The 21,881-nt window shown below is 44.0% G+C and overlaps 1 protein-coding gene across 6 annotated transcripts in view; it reads left to right on the top strand.

Annotated features, from left to right (window-relative positions):
* PLAC1 (placenta enriched 1) overlaps nucleotides 1-20,929 on the top strand; it is a 48,894-nt gene extending 27,965 nt beyond the window's left edge. For all 6 annotated transcript variants that reach the window (XM_082445460.1, XM_082445459.1, XM_082445463.1 and 3 more), the window contains one exon: nucleotides 16,256-20,929. In XM_082445460.1, the coding sequence (XP_082301586.1) occupies nucleotides 16,314-16,952 (639 nt within the window). In that variant the 5' untranslated portion in view covers nucleotides 16,256-16,313 and the 3' untranslated portion in view covers nucleotides 16,953-20,929. The remainder of the gene's footprint in view (nucleotides 1-16,255) is intronic.
* Nucleotides 20,930-21,881: the final 952 nt, after the last annotated feature.

Raw genomic sequence — 21,881 nt, 5'->3', positions numbered from 1 at the left:
CCAGAGCGGTTGCTCAACCCTCCCTCGTTCCCACGCCTGCAGGGCTGGAATTATCTTGGTTCCCTGGGCCCCCGAGTAAGTCAACTTTTTCCCAAGGTGCCCTTCTGCTTTCTACTGCTCTTCATTGAATTCATCCCGAGTTTCTCCTCCCTTCCTCCAACCTGAGCTTTCTGCGTCCTGAGTATTCTCCCCTTGCCCATCATACTCTAGCCAGACCATTTTCTCACAATGGCCTCCCCCAACACCTGGCCCAGGCCCATGTCCACTCCGCTCTTGTTTGGTTTCAGGAGTGGTCCTTTACCCACCAGCAACTGGCAATCACCAAACACCCACAGGCTCCTGAGATCACCTCGGTCTTCACTGCAAAGAGGGTCTAATTCCAGTACACACAGAACGGGGGAGATAGTTATAGAAAAAAACAGGCAAGATACAAATATTACCGAGTTTTCCAATGAGAGTCATTTTCAGCAAAACAGCTCAAACTGGGAATGGCTAATCCAATCATAATCCATGAAAATCTGCTCAAGTGCATTTTACAACACTTTCCTAGGAGAATACTTTTTGTATATGAACCTTATTCAAAGTTGTCTGAGGATACAAGTACCAGAACCTCATACATTGGGCTTTTTTCTAGGCTTGACCCCATTTTTTAAGCAGGGGAAAACGGTACCAGTTCATAAAACCAAGAAATGTGTTGGCAGTTGATTTACTCTGCATGAAACTTGCTTCTTTTTCTAGCCTGGAGGTTAAGAAGGGGAAAGGGAAGGACAACCACATTGATGCTAATGTCTGTCCCCTTCCCCACCCCGCCTGCCACCTTGAAACCTAGCTGGTCTCCTAAATAAGCTGGCGTGCCAGGCAGAGGCCATCGTAAGTAGCACATGAATGAAGTGAGAGAGAAAGGAAACTTGGGAAGGCTCAGAAAGCCCTAAGTGTGGTGCCGGGCATATCGTTAACGCTGAGTAAATGTTAGGGGTGCTGAGGAGGAGAGAGAAATGGAGACAGAGCCAGTGGTCAGATGACCTTGGATTCTACTGGAAAGAAGGGGCCTGGCAGCTGGTGTCTCTCTCCTTGCCCTGCCACTCTGCCTTTCCAGCCCAACTCAAAGCTTGCTTCGTGGCCCCTCAGGTTGAACAGCTGAGACTTTGTTCCCAAACTCAGGTCTGCCGTCCTGCACACCTGGGTGGAACGTCGCTCTCGCCTTCCTGCAGTTACCGAATCGCTTTAAGGGAAACGCTGTACATTTTTTCAAAGGGAGCCTGCGCTTATATTTGCTTACAGTGAATTTTAAAATTTAGAAGATAATGAGTTGTTTACCAAATAAATACGTCTGTTCGCATCCATTTGTCATCCCCTCCCTGGCAGATGCCTCCCCGCCTCCTGTGGGCTCCAGAAGCAGGGCGGGCAGTGGGGTATGAAAATGTGAGTCGTTGGTCTTCTTGGACCCAAAAATTATTTACAGAGTGCAGGATTTACAGTCAGGAAGGATTTTTTTTTTTACAGAAATGGGCAAATCCTAGATACTCTCTATGTATACAAACCTCCTTTCCAACAGTTATGAAAGGACATTTTAAACTTTAAATGAGAGCCCTGTTGACGGTACATTCTCAACACTAAGTTCCATCCAAACGTCACGTTGAGGGGAAAGAGGTCACATAAGAATTGCCACCTTTGGGTCCTGAAATCTCCCCAATAACGCTGCGACTCCGGAAGTAGGCAAGGGTCCTTGTTACGGCCCTGGCTCACTTCCCCACTGCCGTGCATCTCATGTCAAAGCATAAGCCAGTAACATACACCGAGGGATAGAATTTGACCCAGAGTCAGGTCAACTTGAACAGTTCTGCACAGAAGTCCAACTTGAAATCTACCCTCCGTGGAAGCAGTCCCCCCCTGCAGCTGCTCTCTCCCAGCTGCCCGGCCAGCTGCCATCAGGCCAAAATTACCTCCACCTCGGGGTCCCCTCCACACACTCCCTGGGGCTCATATGCTGCCCCATTCGCTGGAATTGCCCACATTGGAAGTCAGTTCTGGTTTTCACCAATACTTTTTTTTTTTAACGATAAAAGGGCAACTTAGTGATACCCCTCACCCTCAGCATGTTTGGAATGAGATAATACAAAAGCTTGCTGAGTCAGGCCCCAAGAACCAAACTGAGCCAGAGATGATGTGAATGTGGAACCAATCAAAAGTTTCATGGGTTAGAAAGGCCTGGCTTAATGGTTCTCTTTAAAACATTTTTTTAATTTTCAATCACATCATGTAGGGTAGAATCTTCACACTCCTTTTCCAGTTGGTGGCGGGGTTTTTTTGTTTTTTGTTTTTTGTTTTTTTTGAGACGTTGGGCCTGTTTTTATGGGTCATTGGCAGAATGTGTGGGCGATAGGAGACTGGGTGTGACATTGAGGTTGGGACTCACAGGGAGCAAGAGGTCAAGAATCAAGGATTCAGGATCTGAACCACTGTTGCTTCTGTGGTGAGAGGTTGTCACCCAGGCAATTAAGTGTATATTAATTTTCCAGCAATGTAGTTTGAAAATCAGCACATCAAATAAAATATTTCACACCCAGGAAAAGCCAAATGCACATTCCTGCATGTGTGTCCTTAAGTGGTATTTTTATGGAGGGAAACCTTATTTGAAACACATGTCAGAACAGAAGTTGAGCTTATGAAAGGCACTGAGAAACCATGGCACAGGAGGTTTTAAGGCGTTGCCTGTAAAAAGCATAATCCTCCGCCTCAGTGCCTTCCACGGTTCGGCACTCATGTTCCGCGCTCGCGTTGATCCACCTGTGTGTGCAGGTGTCCTCACTCATTTGCACATCGCTCACGGCAAAACCTGGTAGTCATATTGCTTGCATGTGTGAAATGAGAATCGGAAGTGGCTAAGGGATCCGTCATCTGGCCCCCCACCTGCTCAGCCTCAGGACAAGAAGGGAATCTCAAAATGATGGATGGGATTCTATCTGGACATCCCTGGAGGAGCTTCCTGAGACCAGCATTGGAATGAAGCTGTTTTCTGCCCACAGCTGAGAGATTCAGGTGCTCTGAACCCAAAGTGGGGAGCCCCGATCCACCCCCAAGCTTCTGTCTGGGTGTCTTGGAGGGGGCGTGACAGGTGTTGCACATAACGTGTGCACCAGGAAGGAGAGGATTGGGGCTGGCCGCGGTCTCCGGCCTGGGGAGGCCCCGTGATAGAGAACTGTTGCGGGTGCATCGTCAGGAAAAGCTTGCCACGACTCTCATTTCTGTCTCTGCCTTCCCGGATGCCTGCCCGCCGCCTCTCTTTTTTCATTCATTTGTACATACATTCCTCCAGTATTTACCGAACACCTATTTCAGGCATAAGCCTGGGCTAGCCAGGGCAGGAGTATACAGAAGACGCTTGTTTTCTCCTCTCCCTCTCAATGGGTCTTCTCTCCTTCTCTCTCTCCCCATAATTCAGTGGTAACAGGGTGGATGGAGGAATATCCAAAATTCATCCCTGTAGGAGAATCCGCGCCAGGAATTTCCGGCAACCCCCCGGGGAGAGTGGCAGATTGATGGGAGTCTAGTTGGGACTCACAAGGGGGTGGAGGGAGGTGGGGATGGAGGGAGGTGGGAGGGGAAAGGAGCCCGCAGCCAGGCTGTCTGCCCAAGCCTAGCCTATAGGTCCCATTTATCGGGCACTTGCTCTGTGCCGTGCCCTGGATGTGCCATTTCTCATACCTCATTCAACCCTCCAACCCAAGAGGTAGTTACTATACCTGGCCCTGTTTTTTTTTTATGAGGAAACTGAGGCCAGGAGGGGGAAGTGACTTGCCCAGAGTCACCCAGCTAGGAAGCGACAGAGCCCCAGTTCAAGCTTAGGTCTATCTCCAATGCCCAGGCATTTAAAAAACTCAGAATGTGGTTTAGACATCAGTATGAACATAGATTAGGAGCTTCTAAAAGGTGCTATGAGCCCTGTTTAATTGAGTTTCTGCACAGTTTGAGTTTCTGTATTCAAGAATCATGATTTTAGGGAATTCCCTGGCAGTCCAGTGGTTAAGACCCAGGCCTTTCACTGCTGTGGATGCCAGTTCGATCACTGCTCAGGGAACTAAGATCCCTGCACGGTGCGGCCAAAAAAAAAAAAAGAATAATGATTTTAATAATAGCTACCATTTACTGAGCACTTACATGTCAGGAACTATACTAAACAGTTTTACATTCATGGTCTCATTTAATCCTCACAACAACCCTACGAAGTATTATTATTGTTGTTGTTGTTACTTTCCTTATTTTATAAATGAGGAAAGCAATGCTTAGAAAGTGACATGCCCAGGGTTACGCAGCACGTAAAAACAGAGTACAGTTTTATTCCAGGTCTCTCTGACACATCAAAGCCACTCAACCACTAGACTATCCTGCCTTAAGCCCTCCATGGTCTTATTTTGAAGAGTCTTTCCTCAGACTTTCTTCTCACCCTTTTTCTGTCCATATAAGTGTCTCCATATAAACCTCACCCATTTCTGTCCTGTAAGATGAGCTAAGTCACCGTCTCCTCCGTAATCTCCTCCCCAAGACCACTTATTATCCCCAATATCCAATTAGCCTAGAAATCCCAAGGACGTGTCCATATCGGGGGAGTCATAACCAGAAGATTACTGGCACCAAATTTCTAGTCACCTTTATAGGCTTGTGGAATCTTAAGAAGACAAAGTAAAACCACAAATTCTTGTATTTAGAAATAACAAATGCTACTTAAAACTTGATTTTTTTGAAAAACAAAATGCCTCCCAGGTTGACAATCTCCCACCAGCAAGATCTCTCAAAGGAAGGGAAAAATCCTCCTTCCTGAAAATCAGTTTATTTTATAAACAATGATAAGGTGGCCCTTTTGAAAGTGTTGCTTAATTAGAGACTCAGAATTTAAACATACATTCCTAGTGAGGGATGTGTCCCAAATGACCATATCCCTTGAGAAGGACAATCCTTCATATTTCTTTAATCAGCTCCTTCCCCCTCGTTCTGTAGCACAAACGCCAGGGCAGCTGCCATTTTGGGCCGAGAGTTTCTCTTTCCATTTTCCAAGGAAGCAAAGAACAAGGATTGTCTCCCTTATCTCCCAGTCCCCTGTACGAGGTCATGCCCTTTGAGGACTTATTCTATTTCAGCCTCTACCTCTAGGCAGTCAGAAAAAATGACTCTGAACCCCCCGGAGAATGAGCACCTGCTTCAGTGACTGTCCCAATGTGAACACGCTAATCCCCGGGTTTAGGAGAGGTTCGCCTTCCACACAAAATGGTCAGGCCCTTCTGATGGGTCAGCCCTGCTGGATTTCATAACCCAGTCTTGATTTCTAACAGGTGAGGGCCACAGTTGTTCAACTCTTATTATGAGCCAGTGCATGGCTCAAACACTATAAGATTCTTCATGAGGGGTCTGAGGGCATGCCAGATGGTATTATTGGGGGAAACCAGCTCAGTTCCCTTCTCCAGCATCCCGAGCTAGTGGCTTTGACCAGGAACCAAGGGCACCCCAGCCCCGCTGATTTCTTTATACTCACCACGTGGGCTTCTTTTAAAGTGAGTACTGAAATGTTTGTGAAAACCCAACTTTGTCAGGGCACCGGGGTGGCCCAGCAATAGTTGTTTAGAACATGGAACTAATGTGAAGTCCTTTTCGGATGTCTGCTCCCTCCCCCCTCCCATCCAAGCCCTGCGTGGAGCTTCACAAACATCCAGGCCTGGTAAAAGAAGCCCAGCATTCCTTTTAAAGACATGATGAAATCAGAAAGAGACACAATCTCTGTCCTTGGGGTGGAATTAGGAACATGTGATTCTCCACTTCTGTAACAAATGTAACAGTTTGAGAATATGTGGTCCCTTTTTTCCAGTCATAGAGATTTTACGGGTGAACTTGCAGGCCATTCTTCATAGTTTGAGGTTGCCATATTTGGTGGCTTTGTACAGAAACCATACACACTTCCCTTGTCAAAACAGATGGGGAAGGCCTGAGTACACAGCATGTCCTGAGGTGCACTATGCTCTGGGTCAGCCTGCAGCTCATGGAATAAACGTATCCCATCGAAATCAGGAATGACTGCTTGCTCTTAAGAAGTCTAAGATACAAGGAGTGATGAGTGATCTAGAATTATCTTCTCTGAGTGCATCTGAATTTCTGTCTCTCACTTATTGCCTTTTTTTCTCCATTCTTCCTGCTTAAAAAGCTATTAATTTCCCTACCTTCCCATCGTCCTAGACTCTGATCCCCATAAACAATCTGTGCCTCTTTTTTTAATGTCCTCTTTGTTAAACACCTTCCCTGTGTTACTTCCCTAGCGTTGGCAGATACTAGAAAGAAAACTACGGAAGCTCCATGAGCACGGCAGATGCTTCCAATCCTATCTTTGCCGCTTACTAGCTTTGTGTCTTCAGTGAGTTTCCTAACCTATCTGATACTCAATTTCTTCTTCTGTAAAACGTGGCTATTACTACGAGTACCTCCCACACAGGGTCGCTGTGAGGATTCAGTGAGATGCTGCAAGTAAAGCCGCTTAGCCCAACGTCTCAATAAATGTTTGTTTCCTTCCTTCCTTCTTAAGAGGAATTTCAGTTTCTACACCAGGCAGCTGCCTCTGATGGGCAGCCTTGTCTAATGGGTGGAGTTGGTTTCTGTCTTGGTTCCCATAACTTAGGAGTAGAAAGAAAACTTTAAAAAGTGACAGGGGAAGCACAAATGACACGCTCAGCTGCTGTCTAACTGGGTCTGCCCTCTCCAGCCCGTGAATACTCCGTCCTTCCTCTTGTCTTTTTCAAATCTTGGGCTATTCTGGAAGGTTCCGTCCCTGCCCCTCACTGCCATTTGCCACCTTAGAGCTACTCTCGGCTTTTTGCAGCTGTGGGAAGCTGCTCCCAGAGCCCCTCTGTACTTTTGGTTTGCTCAGCTCCCTTGGCTGAGTTTGAGAGTCAATTCTGCCCCCTCTCCTAAATAACCTGGCCGCCAGCACTAACGCAGACCTCACCATGTATCTTGGAGCAGTAGTCCATAGGTCAAACCACTTCAGGGCTTTCCCTTCCTTTCCACAATGATTTGCTCACCATAATATCTTACAATTTTGTATCTGGTGTAAAGGGGGAAGAGAAGCCAGGCAGGCTGCTGGGAAGGCCTGAGGCCCAAAGTCTCTCCACCCTTCTGGGCCCCCATTTCCACAGCTTTAACATGTGATGTCTGTCTTTGAGGACCTTACAGGATTGCTGAAAGGATCAAGGGAGATAACAGGAGAGAACACACTCTATGGGAGGGGTGTCTCTATACAAAGAATAGATATCCAAATTAAAGAAAAAATTTGAGATTTATTGCCATACGTGACTCATATATGTTGAAACAAACTTTCAAAAATCCTGGGTCCCCTCCATGCCCAGGCTCCCCAACTCGGATCTTGAAGGGGCTTCCAGGGATGTGGGTGCCATTGAACTTGACATCAATCAGGTAGATGCCATTCTCCCGTGGGATGAAGCGCACTGCGTACTTATCTGAGGAGCAGAGGAGCGTGCTGTGGGCCTGGGGCGTGTCAGCCCCCCATCACTTAGAGCTGGACGGTAAGCCCCATTCTGAGTATTTATGTCTATATTGTGACTCACCCCCCTTCTCCCCTGGCACCTTGCCCTTGTCATTGCCATGAATATCAGTAATTGCCAATCACAACAAAAACCTGGCTTAGGGCTCAGGTCCCTGTGAGGCAGTATTGTGTTGTCTCGTATATGTCAGGAAGACCTATATACATAGCTGCATGGGGTGTGTGTGTGTGTGTGTGTGTGTGTGTGTGTTCTCTCCTGCCTGTGTTCATAATATATGCGCTCATTATGACCACATTATGATACACAATTATGACCACGTTATGAATTGTGATAATATATTATGAACACATGCATGGGAACACACACACAGCATTCACTGATAATCAGAGCCTTCAAGACTCTCTCATGTAGCCTCCCACATAGGACAGGAATTCCCTCTCCAGCCATCCTGACAAGTGACCACCCAGACGCTACCGGAAGGCCTGCAGAGAACCCAAGACGCTTAGTTCTACACCGGACTTCTCCGTTCATTTTTGGACAACTTTTAAAGTTAGGAAAATCTTCCAAATGTTACGTTATAATCTCCCTCCCTAACTCCATTCTCCTGCAGGCGTCCAGTACCAGCACCAGCACCCCTTTAGACAGGCTTCTTTCTTTCTAACTTCCTGTCTCCATTCCTGGTTAGTCATCATCTTCCTAATCCCAAATGGATTTAATGTTGTAGCAAGTCAGAACATTCATCGTTTCAAGCTCTTATCTCGGGAAGGAGGCATGTGTGTCTGTTCAAGTTGTTGGAAAAACATATTTATTAGTTTCCTAGGGCTGCTGTACAAAGGACCACAAACTGGGTGGTTATTCTGAGAATAACAGAAATGTATTCTCTCACAGTTCTGGAAGCTAGAAGTCCAAGATCAAAGTGTCAGCAGAGACATGCTCTCTCTCTGACGGCTCTAGGAGAGGATCCTTCTTTGCCTCTTCTAGTTTCTGGTGTTTGCTGAAAATCCTTCACGTTCTTTGGCTTGTAAATGCATCACTCCAGTCCCACGGTTGTCTTCTCCCTGTGACTTCACATCGTCTTCCCTCTGTGTCCAAATTTCTCCTTTTAGTAAGGGCATCAGTCATATTGGATTAGAGGCTCGACCCTTGAATACAATTTCAGAAAAGAGTCCTTTATTCTTTGTTAAGGGGAAGATAGATTGCCAGGGAGGAGAGGCCCTCCTCTTTTTGTTGTTAATATATATTTTAATAGTATTATATATCACATATGTATATATTATCAGATATAATAATAGGTCAGCCTTTTATATTTATTTTTAACATTATTTATATGCTATATATTTACTTTTAAACATATATACATTATAATAGGCAGATGATGAACTCATGCTCAACCTATTATGTATCTATTTTAACGAAATACTAATTGCATGGAGAAGGTACCAAGCCAATGCTCTGCCCCAAGTATTTTGATATTGCTAAGATAAGGACCTATCACACCCAAAGTCAAGCTTTTGTTATATAAAAGGTACAGATGGCAGAAATGGAGAGTGATATCTGCCAGTGAAATACAATAGCATACGTGGAGATGGGGTCAACTTAGAAGCATTTTGGGGAGCACTCAGGCTGGGGGATGCTGAAACAAAACCTGAAGTTGGCCTGGATCTCTCTCAGCCTGGAGTTGGCAGAGTGGATTGGGCAAGCCTGGCCCAGGGTGAGCCAAGGGTCAATTTGCACTGGGGGAGACTTAACCCATCTTGCCTCCGATTTCCCAGGAACCTCTGGCGTTTTCTGATTTGTGCCTCTGTGCTTGGAACTGGTAGTGGACGTGTAGATGTGCTCTGAGGAGGGACAGACATCCAGACTGCGATCTGGTTCCTCCTTGTAGCTAAGGGAATCCAGGGCGACTTCAGGGGGCTGTATCCATTTGCCTCAGTCAAGCCAGTGATTCCAGCAAGCCCCTTCTAGGCACCCATGACTCTTCAGTACCTTGTGGACCTGAGACTTCCGGTTCTCATGATGCTGTGTCTCTCAGTTGCCTGGACTTGGGCCGCGTGGGCTTAAGAATTTCTTCTCTCCTCCCATGTAAAGCCAGACCAGAGGAGAGTGGCACCTTGTCTGCTGTCTAGAGGTTGACTTCGTTCAGTTACCTGAGACCATCAGAGTTGGGGTAGCCTGTGAATCTACCGCTAAATCCAGGTGTGCTGACACTGGTTGTGCTTGGTTGCTTGATAGAAGGAAGGAGGATAGTGACCAGGGTTGGGGAGTTAGCGCAAGGAAGGGCTGGCTCCATTTGGAGTGACTGGCTAGGAGCTAATTGAGAGGGCAGTGGGTACCATTGGGCTGGGCCGACATACAGCCCTTGGCATCAGTGAGGTCAGTAGGCAGGCAGGTGGGTAAGTGGGCAGGACTCTTGACAGGGGCCCTACACTTTCTACCAAGAAAATTTTCACTGCTACCGCAGGCCTTCAACTGGGAGTTTGGGGAAGGAGTGGAGGAGAGATTTAGCCAGTAACTAGACTCAGGCCCTTAGGGACTGGACAAGAACAGTGGAAGGTGGCAATTTCTAGTGGTTCCTTCATCCTTTTATTCAATAAATATTTACTGAGTACTTACCATGTACCAGACACTATGGTAGATCAAGACTCAGCTCCCTGAGGAATTTACAGTCCAAGGATTAAGGGATGGGGAAAAATAGTAAGGATCAGAGCAACAGCAGGAAATAGATTTGGGCTTTCCTTTCTTCTTAGTGTGTGTGTCTATCTACTCGTCCATCTGTCCATCTGTGTGTGTGTGTGTGTGTGTGTGTGAGAGAGAGAGAGAGAGAGAACGATTTGCTCTTCCCACAATGTCCTGGCCTCAGAACAATGCCTCTTTACCTATTGCAATATGCAGGCAAGCCTCCCAAATTGTAAGTTCCCTAACAACGACCAACAGCCTTCCTATCAAAGGAACCTTTTCTAAACCTTTTCTCCCCCTCAGGAGCCAAGATATGGTGAATGGCCTCACTCAGGGTGTACACCCACGCACCAAGTGGCCACATTCTGGGTGGGGCATACACAAGGTAGCTTTGGGCTTGGGAGAGCCACAGATTGGTCAAGTCAGGTAAAAATCAGCCAAACAGGCTGTAAAGTCAACTGTGGCTTGATTTGGACTTAAGCCATCCTTCAGCTGGGGCTGTATACATGCACCTCACTTTAAGAAAACCTGTACCCCCAAATCCCAATTTTGAAAGGGAGAGAAGAATGTGCCTGACCATTTTCGAAAGCCGTCTTGAGCCCTCATTTATTGACACAGGTGTGTCAAAGAGGTGGTGAAGCCCTTGAAGGAGTGTCTGATTCAGTCCTCTGCCTTCTGATGGTAACACCGGAAATCATCTCGGGCGAAGGGGCCTTTCTCTGGTTTGGGCAGCCCTCTGGAGACGACTAATGGGTTAAAAAGGCGGCTGCGCTGCTGCAGATTTGCGAGCTCTGCACAGACACAAACTTACCTTGTCTTTTAAAATGAGGAGGGACTCTGGGGCTTTGTGGCAAAGGGTGTCGTTTTCTGAAAAATCAAACTCAAATAAATTATTAAATTAAAACATAAACTGGATTAGGGGCACACATTGGGGATTTTCCTTACATTTTATGGAAATTATGAAATACATCCCTTCGTTCAACTTTAAAAATTAAACTAATTCAGCTTCTCTGCACGAAAGGGAAGGAGTTCCCATGACCTGATATTTGCCATTTCCATTAAAGTACAGCTTTCTGTATTTATTTGGAAATACTTACGTTCAGTCAGGGTATGGTTTACCCTTGTTGCGTAGCCTGATTATGGTTTGATTTCACAGCAGACTCTTCACCTTTTAGTAACCAAATTAATGACCCAGCGAAAACTTCTCTCTCTTACAAGGAGCTTGGATTCTTATTTATTTCGCAACCTTTATTTGTGCAGGAGATGAACCATGACATTTAAACTATGCTTGATAGCTTAACAGATTATAAGAACAAAACCAGATGGCCCAAACAAAAATAATGCTTTGATTGCTTTCAAATTCAATGTCAAAAATTAAAAACAGCTTTCAAAAAGCCTTACCCTTTTTTTTTTTTCCTGAAATGACTTTGGATCATATATATGTATATAGACTTTTTCCCCTCCCCCGCAAAACTAAAAGTATATAAACCAAAAATTTAATAGTGATTATTCTGAGATTGAAGAATGTTTTCTTCTTTTTTCTTTTCTATATCTCCCAATTTTTCTACAGTTTTTTCCTACATTTTTTCTACTGAAAAGCAGGAAAAAAAAAACAGAAAAAAACACTTTTAATGATTACTTTTTAGTTTAATTTGAATGAAATCTTTCCTAGGGTTGAGTCAAGGTGTTTTCCTCAGTTGAGAGAATGGACTTTGTTAAGCATTAGCAGTTCATAATTCTTCTTCCTCGCCAAACGATGAATAACGTGCGGTTACTTTAACACCGTGTTTCACTATGTTGGAAAACGAAACCGGGCCCAGATTTCTTTAGAATGAATGTAAATTCTACAAAAGCAGTAATTTAATTTTCTAACTCACTTTAATGTCCCTTCGACATCATTAGTATAATCACAATCCTCACTTTCTTTGAGAGCAGCGAACCAACTAATTCTTTAAAACTGGGCCTCGATTTTAAAAGGCTCCCAAACCTTGAGATAGTTGGCTGGGCAAAGTCAACATGTGACTATTTGAATTTCTAAACTAAAGGGTCCACAGAGTGTTAGGATTCTTTCTTCTGTTCTTATTTTGTAAAGGAATCTTTATTCCAACTCAGATTCATTTTTCTTCAAATCAGCTGCAAGAGAGTGAACAAACTTTGCTGCAAATCAATGCCCTGACAGTTATATTTCCCTGAGATAATTGCGTACTGCTTTGGAGTTTCCTTTTCCCCTCTGTTTCCTTTTGTTTTGACAACAAGATTCTGGGAAAACAATATACAAATGATAGCTATGCTGTCATGAGTATACTGAATTTTAAAAATAAATAACTGTCGACCCCAAAAGCTTCCAGGAGTCTATAGAGTGAATTCTTTTTCCAAACTGTTCTCAAACCAGATGTGGAAATGTTTAGCTAATCCCCTCCCCATTCCCCACGCAAAGAGTTCGTATGTGTCTCTAACGACATCAGAGGGGATGAGGAGGCAACAATCTGTCTGCTTTCAAGGAGATTTGTGTTACGCGTCTCAATTCACTCACCAACATCACAAAACTAATTTACTTCTCTCTTAAAAAGTATCTTTTTTTTTCCTGAGATTAAAAATGCTCTGTGTTTAGACCAATATTCAATCTCTTTCTTGTAAGACATTAAGAAATAGAGTTCATATTCCCAGAATGAAACGTTTCATGTTTGTTTTTTTTTTAAACGTAAAGGATGTATTAAGAATTAGGCTTATTAGGGAATTTTTTTTTTAAAGGGAAGGAGGAAAACTTTTTAAAAAACTAATGGAAAATGTATGTGCATAAACCACATTTAGAAAAACAGAAAGCTACTGTACTCTGTAGCTGCAAGGAAAGCAAACGTTTTGCATCCAGGTGTCATTAGCAGCTCTGGTTTCGCCGGCTTCCCTATAGCTCAGTTCAGGACTGTAGGTACCAAGAGCTGAGCCCTGCTTGGCTATACAAAGGCATCGAAGTTATGAGCTTCGCAAGGATAATTTGCAATCAAGCCAAAATGGGGCTATGGTAATGCAAACCCTGGGACCTGCTTTCTAACAGCCCAGCTGCCTCTGGGAAGCCCGACAGTAGTCCCAGGGTGAGCGCTCCCTTCTCTGCAGTTATTTCTTCCCCAGTCCTTAACTCCCTCAGCTCCCGGGATGCTGGGCTCAGCCCCAACTATGGCTAAAAATACCTCCAGTTTGGCGCAAACTGCACAACCCTCTCTTCTGGCGCCCCCTTCCCATCTCTAGCCCCTCAGCCCTCTTTCTCAGAGCCAACCCTCTCCCTCCCCATCCAAGTCCAAGGTCCTATTCTGCCAACACATCTCAGCTGGATGTTAGAAAAGCCCACTGATTTGATGAATTTACACTGTGTTGTGAATGACTTATAACCATCCCTCAACACACACCCACACACACACACCCACACACACCCTCTACCTTTCCCTGGGAATTGCCAGGCAGCAGGGAAGGGAGGCTGCCCAGTTCTGACGACCTGTGCTCAGCAAAAGGGAGCAACTCCCCAAGAGTGGCGTTGAGCTAGGAGTTAGCAAGCTCATTAGCAAGTGCATTCTGCTCTCCCCTGATGTCCCAACTCCTCCCTCTCACCTTAGAGATGCAGTCTTAAACATGGGTCCCACTGACTTCATTTTTCAGTTTTATCTGAGCTCAAAGGTATGTTGTCACACACATTTATTGCTCCAATCTTGTGGCAATCTCTCCCTGACTACAAGAAAATCAGAGGAAACCGATTCTGTACTGCCTGAGTTTGGAGATTTGTGCTAAATAAACCCCCAAACTCAGTGATGTTACTCAAGCCCTTCCTTCAAGACTGATTCAGTGCAGTGTAATTCAAAAAGTGGCTTTGGGGGTGGGAGTGAGGTAGTCTAAAATGATTCGTTGGGTGACAACTGTAATGTTTCTCAGAGAATTTGGGCTTTTTATAATTCTCTTTGGATTAACCATGAGAAGGAGGAGGAGGGACAATAGGAAAGATGCCCGAGGGATACAGAGGAAGTAGATGGCTAACTCCCTGCACAGGAGCACACCCTTAAACTTGGCGTCAGTTCTGGGGTTTGAACAACAAAATTGGAGTGGAAGGATTGTTCCCCTGACCTATTCCAGGAACTACCTAAAGGGGAGGTTTTTGTTCAGGGCAAATAGGTCCAGGCTGTGAGGTCATGTGAAGGAAGGAGGAAAGAGGGAGAGAGAGGGAGAGAAAGGCACTCCTAAAGCAAGCTCAGGGCAGGGTGGTCTTCCTGAGACCAAGGCAGTAGTGCAGCAGTGATGGAGTGATGATCTCAGCTTCCAGAAGGAACCTCAGCAAATATGCATCATTCCAGAGCAAGTGGTTTGTTTATTTAACTGTTGAGTCATTATCCAAGACCAGCTGGCATCCGAATTAACTCGGTTTTTGTTGTTGTTGTCGTCATCGTTGTATTTTGTTTGTTTGGTTTTTTGGAGGGGTAAGAGGGCTGGGTTTTTCGGTTTGTTGCTGCTGCTGCTGTTTTTCTGTTATTTTTTTTTGTTTTTTTGTTTTTTTTTTTTGCTTCGTGAAAAACAAAAAAGCAGTCCTAAGAGAGCCATTTCAGAACAAAGAGGCAAGGGAGGAGCCGGGTAGACCTCTTAGGCTTCTCTTTACACCTCACCATCCCCAAGAGAATGAGGAGTCAGTAAGGAGAGAGGGAGAGACAGGGGTACCAACCAGATCAAGGGCTGATGTGAAAACAAAGCACTTCATCCAGGCCACTGCACCTGGCTAGTGGGCTCCTCTGCCATGGTTTCCATTAAAGAATGCAGCAAATTCATCAGTATCAAAGGAAGAGAAAGAGCTACATTTTTGCAACTGAGGAAGAGGGGAGGAAAGAACTGTCTTGGGATGCTTTTTATTTAGCACAGTGCTGGGCACATAGTAGATGCTCAATAAATATTAGTCAAAGAATGAATTCATTTACGCGAGGATTACTTAATTCAGCAGGGAACAAGAGTAAAACCCTGCATAGACATTTCCTTTGAATTTTTAGGCACTTTTCTATTTGATTTATTTCATTTTCACTTTTAAAATGAAAACTGAGACCAATAGTTGATGATATCCCTGTTCCTTCTTCCTTTGTGCGTACCCCTTCTGAAACTGTTTTAGACACTTGTTCTTAGCATGACTCTTTTCTTCTCATACTGCTCTGCCTGTCACTCTGCAATTTCGCTATTTTGCAAGGTCGTAATGGCTGTTGGTCATAATGGCTTATGATGCTACCGCTGGCATTTATGAAGCATTCATTTGATCATTTTAAGTGAGCCAGTTGGCAAAATTTCAATATTTGGATGTCGGGAATAAACCACAATTTCTTGTTAGGTTTTCATTTAATTAAATCTGTTGCTAACCAAAAAAAGAAGGCAATAGAGAAGAGTTCATTAGTATGGTCTATGGGAGGACACTGGGGCCTTCAGGAGGAAAGTGCTGTCAGCTTGAATTAAACTGTTATCTCCTGTCACCTTATTTAATGTTTGGCATGAAAACTGTTTTGTTTTCTTTTTGGCTGGGGTTGCACACAAAGGAATGCTACTCCTATCGGCGTAGACTCTCATTCTGTATGTGAGGGATTTGTGTTTTATACCAAAACAATATGGTAAAGTCACTTAAAGAAGCGATTGTAGTCATCTAGAAACACATGAATTCCAACAATGACATCAAAATTCAGTTCTCTCTCACAGGGATCTTTTCCTTTGCTTTTTATTCTTTTTTTTTCTTCAGTTTTATTGAGGTATAATTGACAAGTAAAATTGGAAGGGATTTAAAGTATACAACGTGCTGATTTGACATACGTTTACATTGTGAAAAAATTTCCCCCATCAAGTTAATTAACACATCCCTCACTTCTCGTGTTTACCTTTTTTCTTGTTAGTGAGAACATTTAAGTTCTACTCTCTTAGCTTCTTTTTTTTTTTTAAATGCTTTAGGAATGGTCTTTTGTTTTTAGAAAATGATCGTGTTTGAACTTTCAATAGGAAATAAGACGATTTTCCTTTTGTGTTTCTTTGTGCTCTAGAACTCCTCACCAGACAGCTTCCTGTTTCCTGAGAGTCATTACCTGATCCGCTACCGGGATGAAAGTTTTCAAGTTGATAGGAGGGCTAGTCTTCCTCACCTCTGTGTTTTCGGCCTGTTCCGGACAAAATCCGATGACTGTTCTGTGCTCCATAGACTGGTTCATAGTCACCGTACACCCCTTCATGTTGAACAATGACGTATATGTGCACTTTCATGAGTTGCACTTGGGACTGGGTTGCCCTGCCAACCATGTTCAGCCTCATGCCTACCAGTTCACCTACCGTGTGACGGAATGTGGCATCAGGGCCAAGGCTGTCTCTCAGGACATGGTTCTCTACAACACCGAGCTGCACTATGCTTCCAAGCATACGTCGTCTAAGTACGTGATCCCAGTGTCCTGCACTGCCCCGCAACGTTCCCCGTGGCTCACGATGCCCTGCGCCAGGAAAGCAGCCAGCAAGGGAGCCATCACAACCCGGGATGGTGAGACGTGCTATGAGGTGTTCACCTCGTCACAGTCCAGCCGAAGGCCCAACTGTGACTGTCCGCCTTATGTCTTCAGCGAAGAAGGGCAGACCCGGGGCCCATATCACCAAGCAGAGGCTCAGGAGGCCCATCCCGTGCAGTTTTCTTCCTTTGTTAATACTTCTGAGAACTGGTCTCTTCGCCTGGATGATCAGATTGCGTCCATGTGATCCCTAGGTTTGGGGTCTCCAGTTGATGCTCTTTCTAAAATTGGTATATAATATTTACTAATATCAGACAAATAAGTGCTCTTGTGGCCCTCTTATGCGTGCTTTTGAGAAAGAGCAGCCCGTGGTAATTTCATGAACAAAGTTTTTTTTCTATTTTTGTATCTTTTTTTTTTCCCCCATTTTTGGCCATGCCACCCGGCATGTGGGATCTTAGTTCCCCGACCAGGGATCGAACCCGCGCCCCCTGCAGTGGAAGCTCGAAGTCTTAACCACTGGACTGCCAGGGAAGTCCTGTATCTTTATTAAGAGAAAAAATAAAATCCTGATGGCATAAAAATATCAGTTGGGCGTTTTTATTTCATAAACACACACATAGCTTTTACTATGGGCCAGACACTCTTCTAAGTGCTTTACAAACATTAGTGTCTGGTCCCTTCTTTAGGATGACTTCTCTCTCCTTTAAGGTCCCCCAGCTGAATCCCTCCGTCTGTCTACCCATATCCCTGAGACTCTACACCACTCAACTTAGCACTTAGCCACATAACTTCTTAGTTTGATCCATCACTTTTCTGTATCACTTTTTGTCCACGGAAGGCAGAATTTGCACTAGTGATTTATAATCCACCAGTGGTTCTAGGAATCACTCAACTCACATCCCACCAACTAGATGGTAAGCTCCTGAGGCCAGGGGCTAGATCTTATACTTAGCCACAGACTGATAGCACTCTGAAAAGAGTTTTGTCCCCCGACTTATGTGATCAGAAAATTTTCACCCAAGTCTAGCTATCCATTACTGTTCTCAAAGACTCGGAAAGGGAAGGTAAGTCAGTTCATTCAACAAATATTCACTGGGCGCTACTATATTCTAGGTACTGAGGATATGGCAGTGAATAGAAACTGAGGCTCAGAGAAATCAAGGTCACACAGCTAGTAAACAAATAAATAAGTACACAAAGAGAAAATCAGACAGCGACGAATGCCATGACGAACTTAAAACAAAGCGATATGAGAGAAATTGGAGAAGGAGTCAGAGTGGTCAGGGAAAGCTGCTGAGAATTTGCCATTTGAACTGCATCTTGAATGTGAAAAAGGAGCCAGCCCTGGGATGATCTGAGGGAGACCATTCCAAATAGTAGAAGCATCTCATTGAATCCTCACTACAGCCCTGAGAGAAATACTCTTACTATATCCATTTTACAAATAAGGAAACTGAGTCACAGAATGATTAAGAAACTTGCCCAAGGTCACACATTTATTAAGAAGCAGACAATGTTAGCACAATGTACATGATAATATACACAAAGGATTACAGTAGACATTAGTAATTTAGTCATTGTCTTAGTCTGTTTGGGCTGCTATAACAAAGTACCAGAGACTAGGTGGCTTATAAACAACAGAAATTTATTTCTCATGATTCTGGGAGCTAGAAATTCGAGATCAGGGAGCCAGTATGGTCAGGTTATGGTGAGAGCCCTCTTCCAGGTTGTAGACTACATGTGTCCTCACATGATGGATAGAAAGCAAAAGAGGTCTCTGGGGCCTCTTTTATAAGGGCACTGATCCCATTCATGAGGGCTCCACCTTCATGACCTAATCACCTCCCAAGGGCCACACCTCCTAATACTACCACATTGGGCGGTTAGGATTTCAACATAGAAATTGGGGGGAGGGGCACAAACATCCAGTCTATTGCAGTCATGATAGTTGAAGAAGCACAGCTGTTCATTTAAAAATCTCATGCCCCTTCTTGAGGAAAACTAGGTAATAATCCCTGAAAACAATGTATTCATTCAACAAACATTTATTGCACTCATCCTATGTTCCAGGCATTATGTTAGATGCTGAGCATGCAATGGTGAACAAGACTAACAAGGTCTAATCAGGAAGAGACAAGTAAACAAGCCTAGGGAGCTAGAGGCTATTCTAGCCCAGAGAATGGGTCTGTTCAGAGACCTGAGGACTGGGGCTGCGGCCATCAGAGAAACCACAAGTAGTTTAATCCAATACAATTGGGGTGGGGGGCAGTTGACAGTGGTGAGAGATGGGGCTAGAGAAGTAGCAGTAAACAAGACTGTACAAGAGAACGAGCACTGCCCTTCCCCATCTTCTCTTCAGAAGCTTATGGATTATTAAACACTAAAACACATATAAATAACTTAGCAAACAATCAATACTAGACATAATAGACCTGGACTACCACGTGCAAGTTGTGCACTTGACAACTGCAAGGGGCAGTATTCATGGAGACACCACCCTGGGGTTGTGCAACGTATCAGCCTTAAAGGAGACTCAAAACCTACATGGTAATGATAGTTGTTACCACGTGCCAGACACATTACATACATGACTTTATTTAATTCTCACAACAGCTCTGCAAGATAGAAATTACTTTCTCTGTTTTATAGATGAGGAACCTGAGGCTCAGAGAAATTGAGGCCAGACAGTTAATACGTAACATCTCTGGGATTCAAACCCAGGTTGGACTAGCTCCAAAATGCACTTTCCTCCCCTACACTCAACACTCCCTCCCAGAGAAGAGAAGCTTCCATTTGGGTTGGAAGATCCAGGAAGATTTCCTGGTAGAGGGGGGCAGTGATCTCACTCTTAGAAGATGAGGAGGAGCTGGCTAAGCAGAGAAGAGGAAGAAGGGCATCCTCTGTGAGCGTAAGTACTGGCACAGGGCGTGGAAGTGCACTGTTGATGGGAGGACACCTAGGGGGTTAGTGCTCTAAGCTAGGTGAGAGGAGATGAGAAGAGCAGATGGGGGAAGGCATAGAAGTGTAGGAAGAGATGAAAATGAGAATGATTTCAAGTGAAGAACAACAAGACTTCATTCATTTTAGCCTATAAAATTGTTAAATGTCTATAGAAACCCCATTCCTGGTCAAGAGATAAACTGAGTCGTGCAAGCAAATTTGGAGTGTGAAAGACTCCAGACCCTAGAGTAGAGAGGACAGGCTTCATGGAGGGCATGAGACTGGAGCTAAGTCCTGATCTGTCTGACGGGATATAGGTGAAAAAGAAGAGATTGAATCAAAGAAGTTGTCACCATTTAGAGCCCTAGAAGCTCAGAACACATGGTCAGTTCTGGCTTTAAGTAAGGAAACTGCAATGAGGGTAGAGGATAGGGGTGAAGATGAGTCCAGGTTGGACATGTTGAGTTGGAGCTGATAGTGTCATCCAAGTGAATATGTCCAGGAATTAGCTTAAGAAATTGAACTTCCTTGAGCTGGAGCTCAAGGAAGGGGTGTAAGAGACAATTACTGGGAGATAAAGCCTTGGAAAGATGACATGAATCCAGGCAATTAGAACCAGAGAATCAAAATTCCCTAACATTCAATCTTCAAGGCACGCTTATGAAAAAAAGAAGAGACATCAAAGGAGACAGAAGAGAAGCGATCAAGAGATGGAAGAAGTATGACTCGTGGGATTCTAGTGGGGGGAGAGCTGGGTGGGCTAGATTTTCCAGTGCAACAGATAAGTCAAGATGGAGTAGGCCTAGGCATCATGGAATTGGGGGCCTTTGAACTAGACCTTAAATAAGAGAGAGAATTTCATCAGATGAAGATGAAGGGCAAGGGCATTCTAGGCAAAGGAATCAGCAAGAACAAAGATGCAAAGCAATACTGTGGTCGAGAATCATATTTTGCCTGGGTAAACGTCTCAGTATAGTTAGGCAAAAAATTTTTTCAGAATTCCAGAGTAATCCGCACTTGACTTGGACGTGTCATTACTCAGTATAAGTGTACTTCAACCATTTCACTTCCATGTTTGATCTTCTCCACGTGATCGTGTGCTTCCTGAGCATGGGAGACCCTCTCCTATTTGTTTGTTCCTTTGTGTTGCCTTTCTCTTATATAGTACTTGGTGAAGGTATTCCGTAGGTGCTCAAGCCAGTCGACTGATTGGTACTGAGAAAGGGCCTGGGAGTTCTTAAGCATAGGAACCATTCAAAAGATGGGAAGATAAAAATGCTTTAAGAGAAAACTATATTTTGAGTTGGTTAATTTATTTACCTTTTGGAATGCCACTCTGAAAGAGTATTTTCCCTCTCTATTGTGGTAATGTTCATGCCATTTTTAAAGTGACGTGGTTTATAAAAATCTACCACATAGTGTCAATTATATTTGTGATAATAAGAAATGCTTTATTGCCCTCAAAAGAAACGAGCATTTTCACCTTTCTTTCAATCTCTGGGAAAGCCAAAAATGTCTGAAACCATTTGTTATGATAACTGCTTGTCAAATATTTAAAAATTAGAGCCATAATGTGATTTTTCACTGATAAAAGGAGACTCAAAGTAACATTAAAATTTTTATTCCTATACCCTGAAAACAGCAAACCAGGTTTAAAAAAACTGTGTAAAGTATATATAAATGTCAAGGGCAAAAAGCGTTTTATCCCTAGTTTTCACCAATAGCCCATTTTGGAGATACATGTAAGTACCCCCATCCCTCCATTCCTCCACCAATAATGAAAGCCTGGTCAACCATTAAACTAAACACAGTGTGTTCTCTCTCTCTCTCACACACACACAGGCACACACACTATGTTTATAAGAAATACATTATCAAGGAACAAGTGTTTATTATAAAGGGAAGGCTAACCTACACAGTAACATCCTTTAGTTCTTTTTCTCTTTTCTTTAAATCTAATTAGTATTAATCCCTATGATTGATCTCTATGATATCCTGTTTAAATTGTAATTATAGTTGTTTATTCCCAAAAAAGAAAGAGAGGGAGAGAGACAGAGACAGAGGGGGAGGGCTTTCAGTCTTGCGATTTTCTACAACTTTTTCAGAAGAAAACAAATGATTTGGTCAGATTTCAGCTTATAAATTTACGTTGGTTATACAATTACAAGACTTTCTGTATTAGCTATCTATTGCTGAACAACAAATTAGCCCCCAAACAGGACTTCCCTGGTGG

This window comes from Balaenoptera physalus (genome assembly GCF_965194825.1).
Source record: "Balaenoptera physalus genome assembly, chromosome: X".
Lineage (NCBI taxonomy): Eukaryota > Metazoa > Chordata > Mammalia > Artiodactyla > Balaenopteridae > Balaenoptera > Balaenoptera physalus.
The sequence above is the reverse complement of the archived record's forward strand: the minus strand, read 5'-3'. Positions and strand labels throughout refer to the sequence as shown.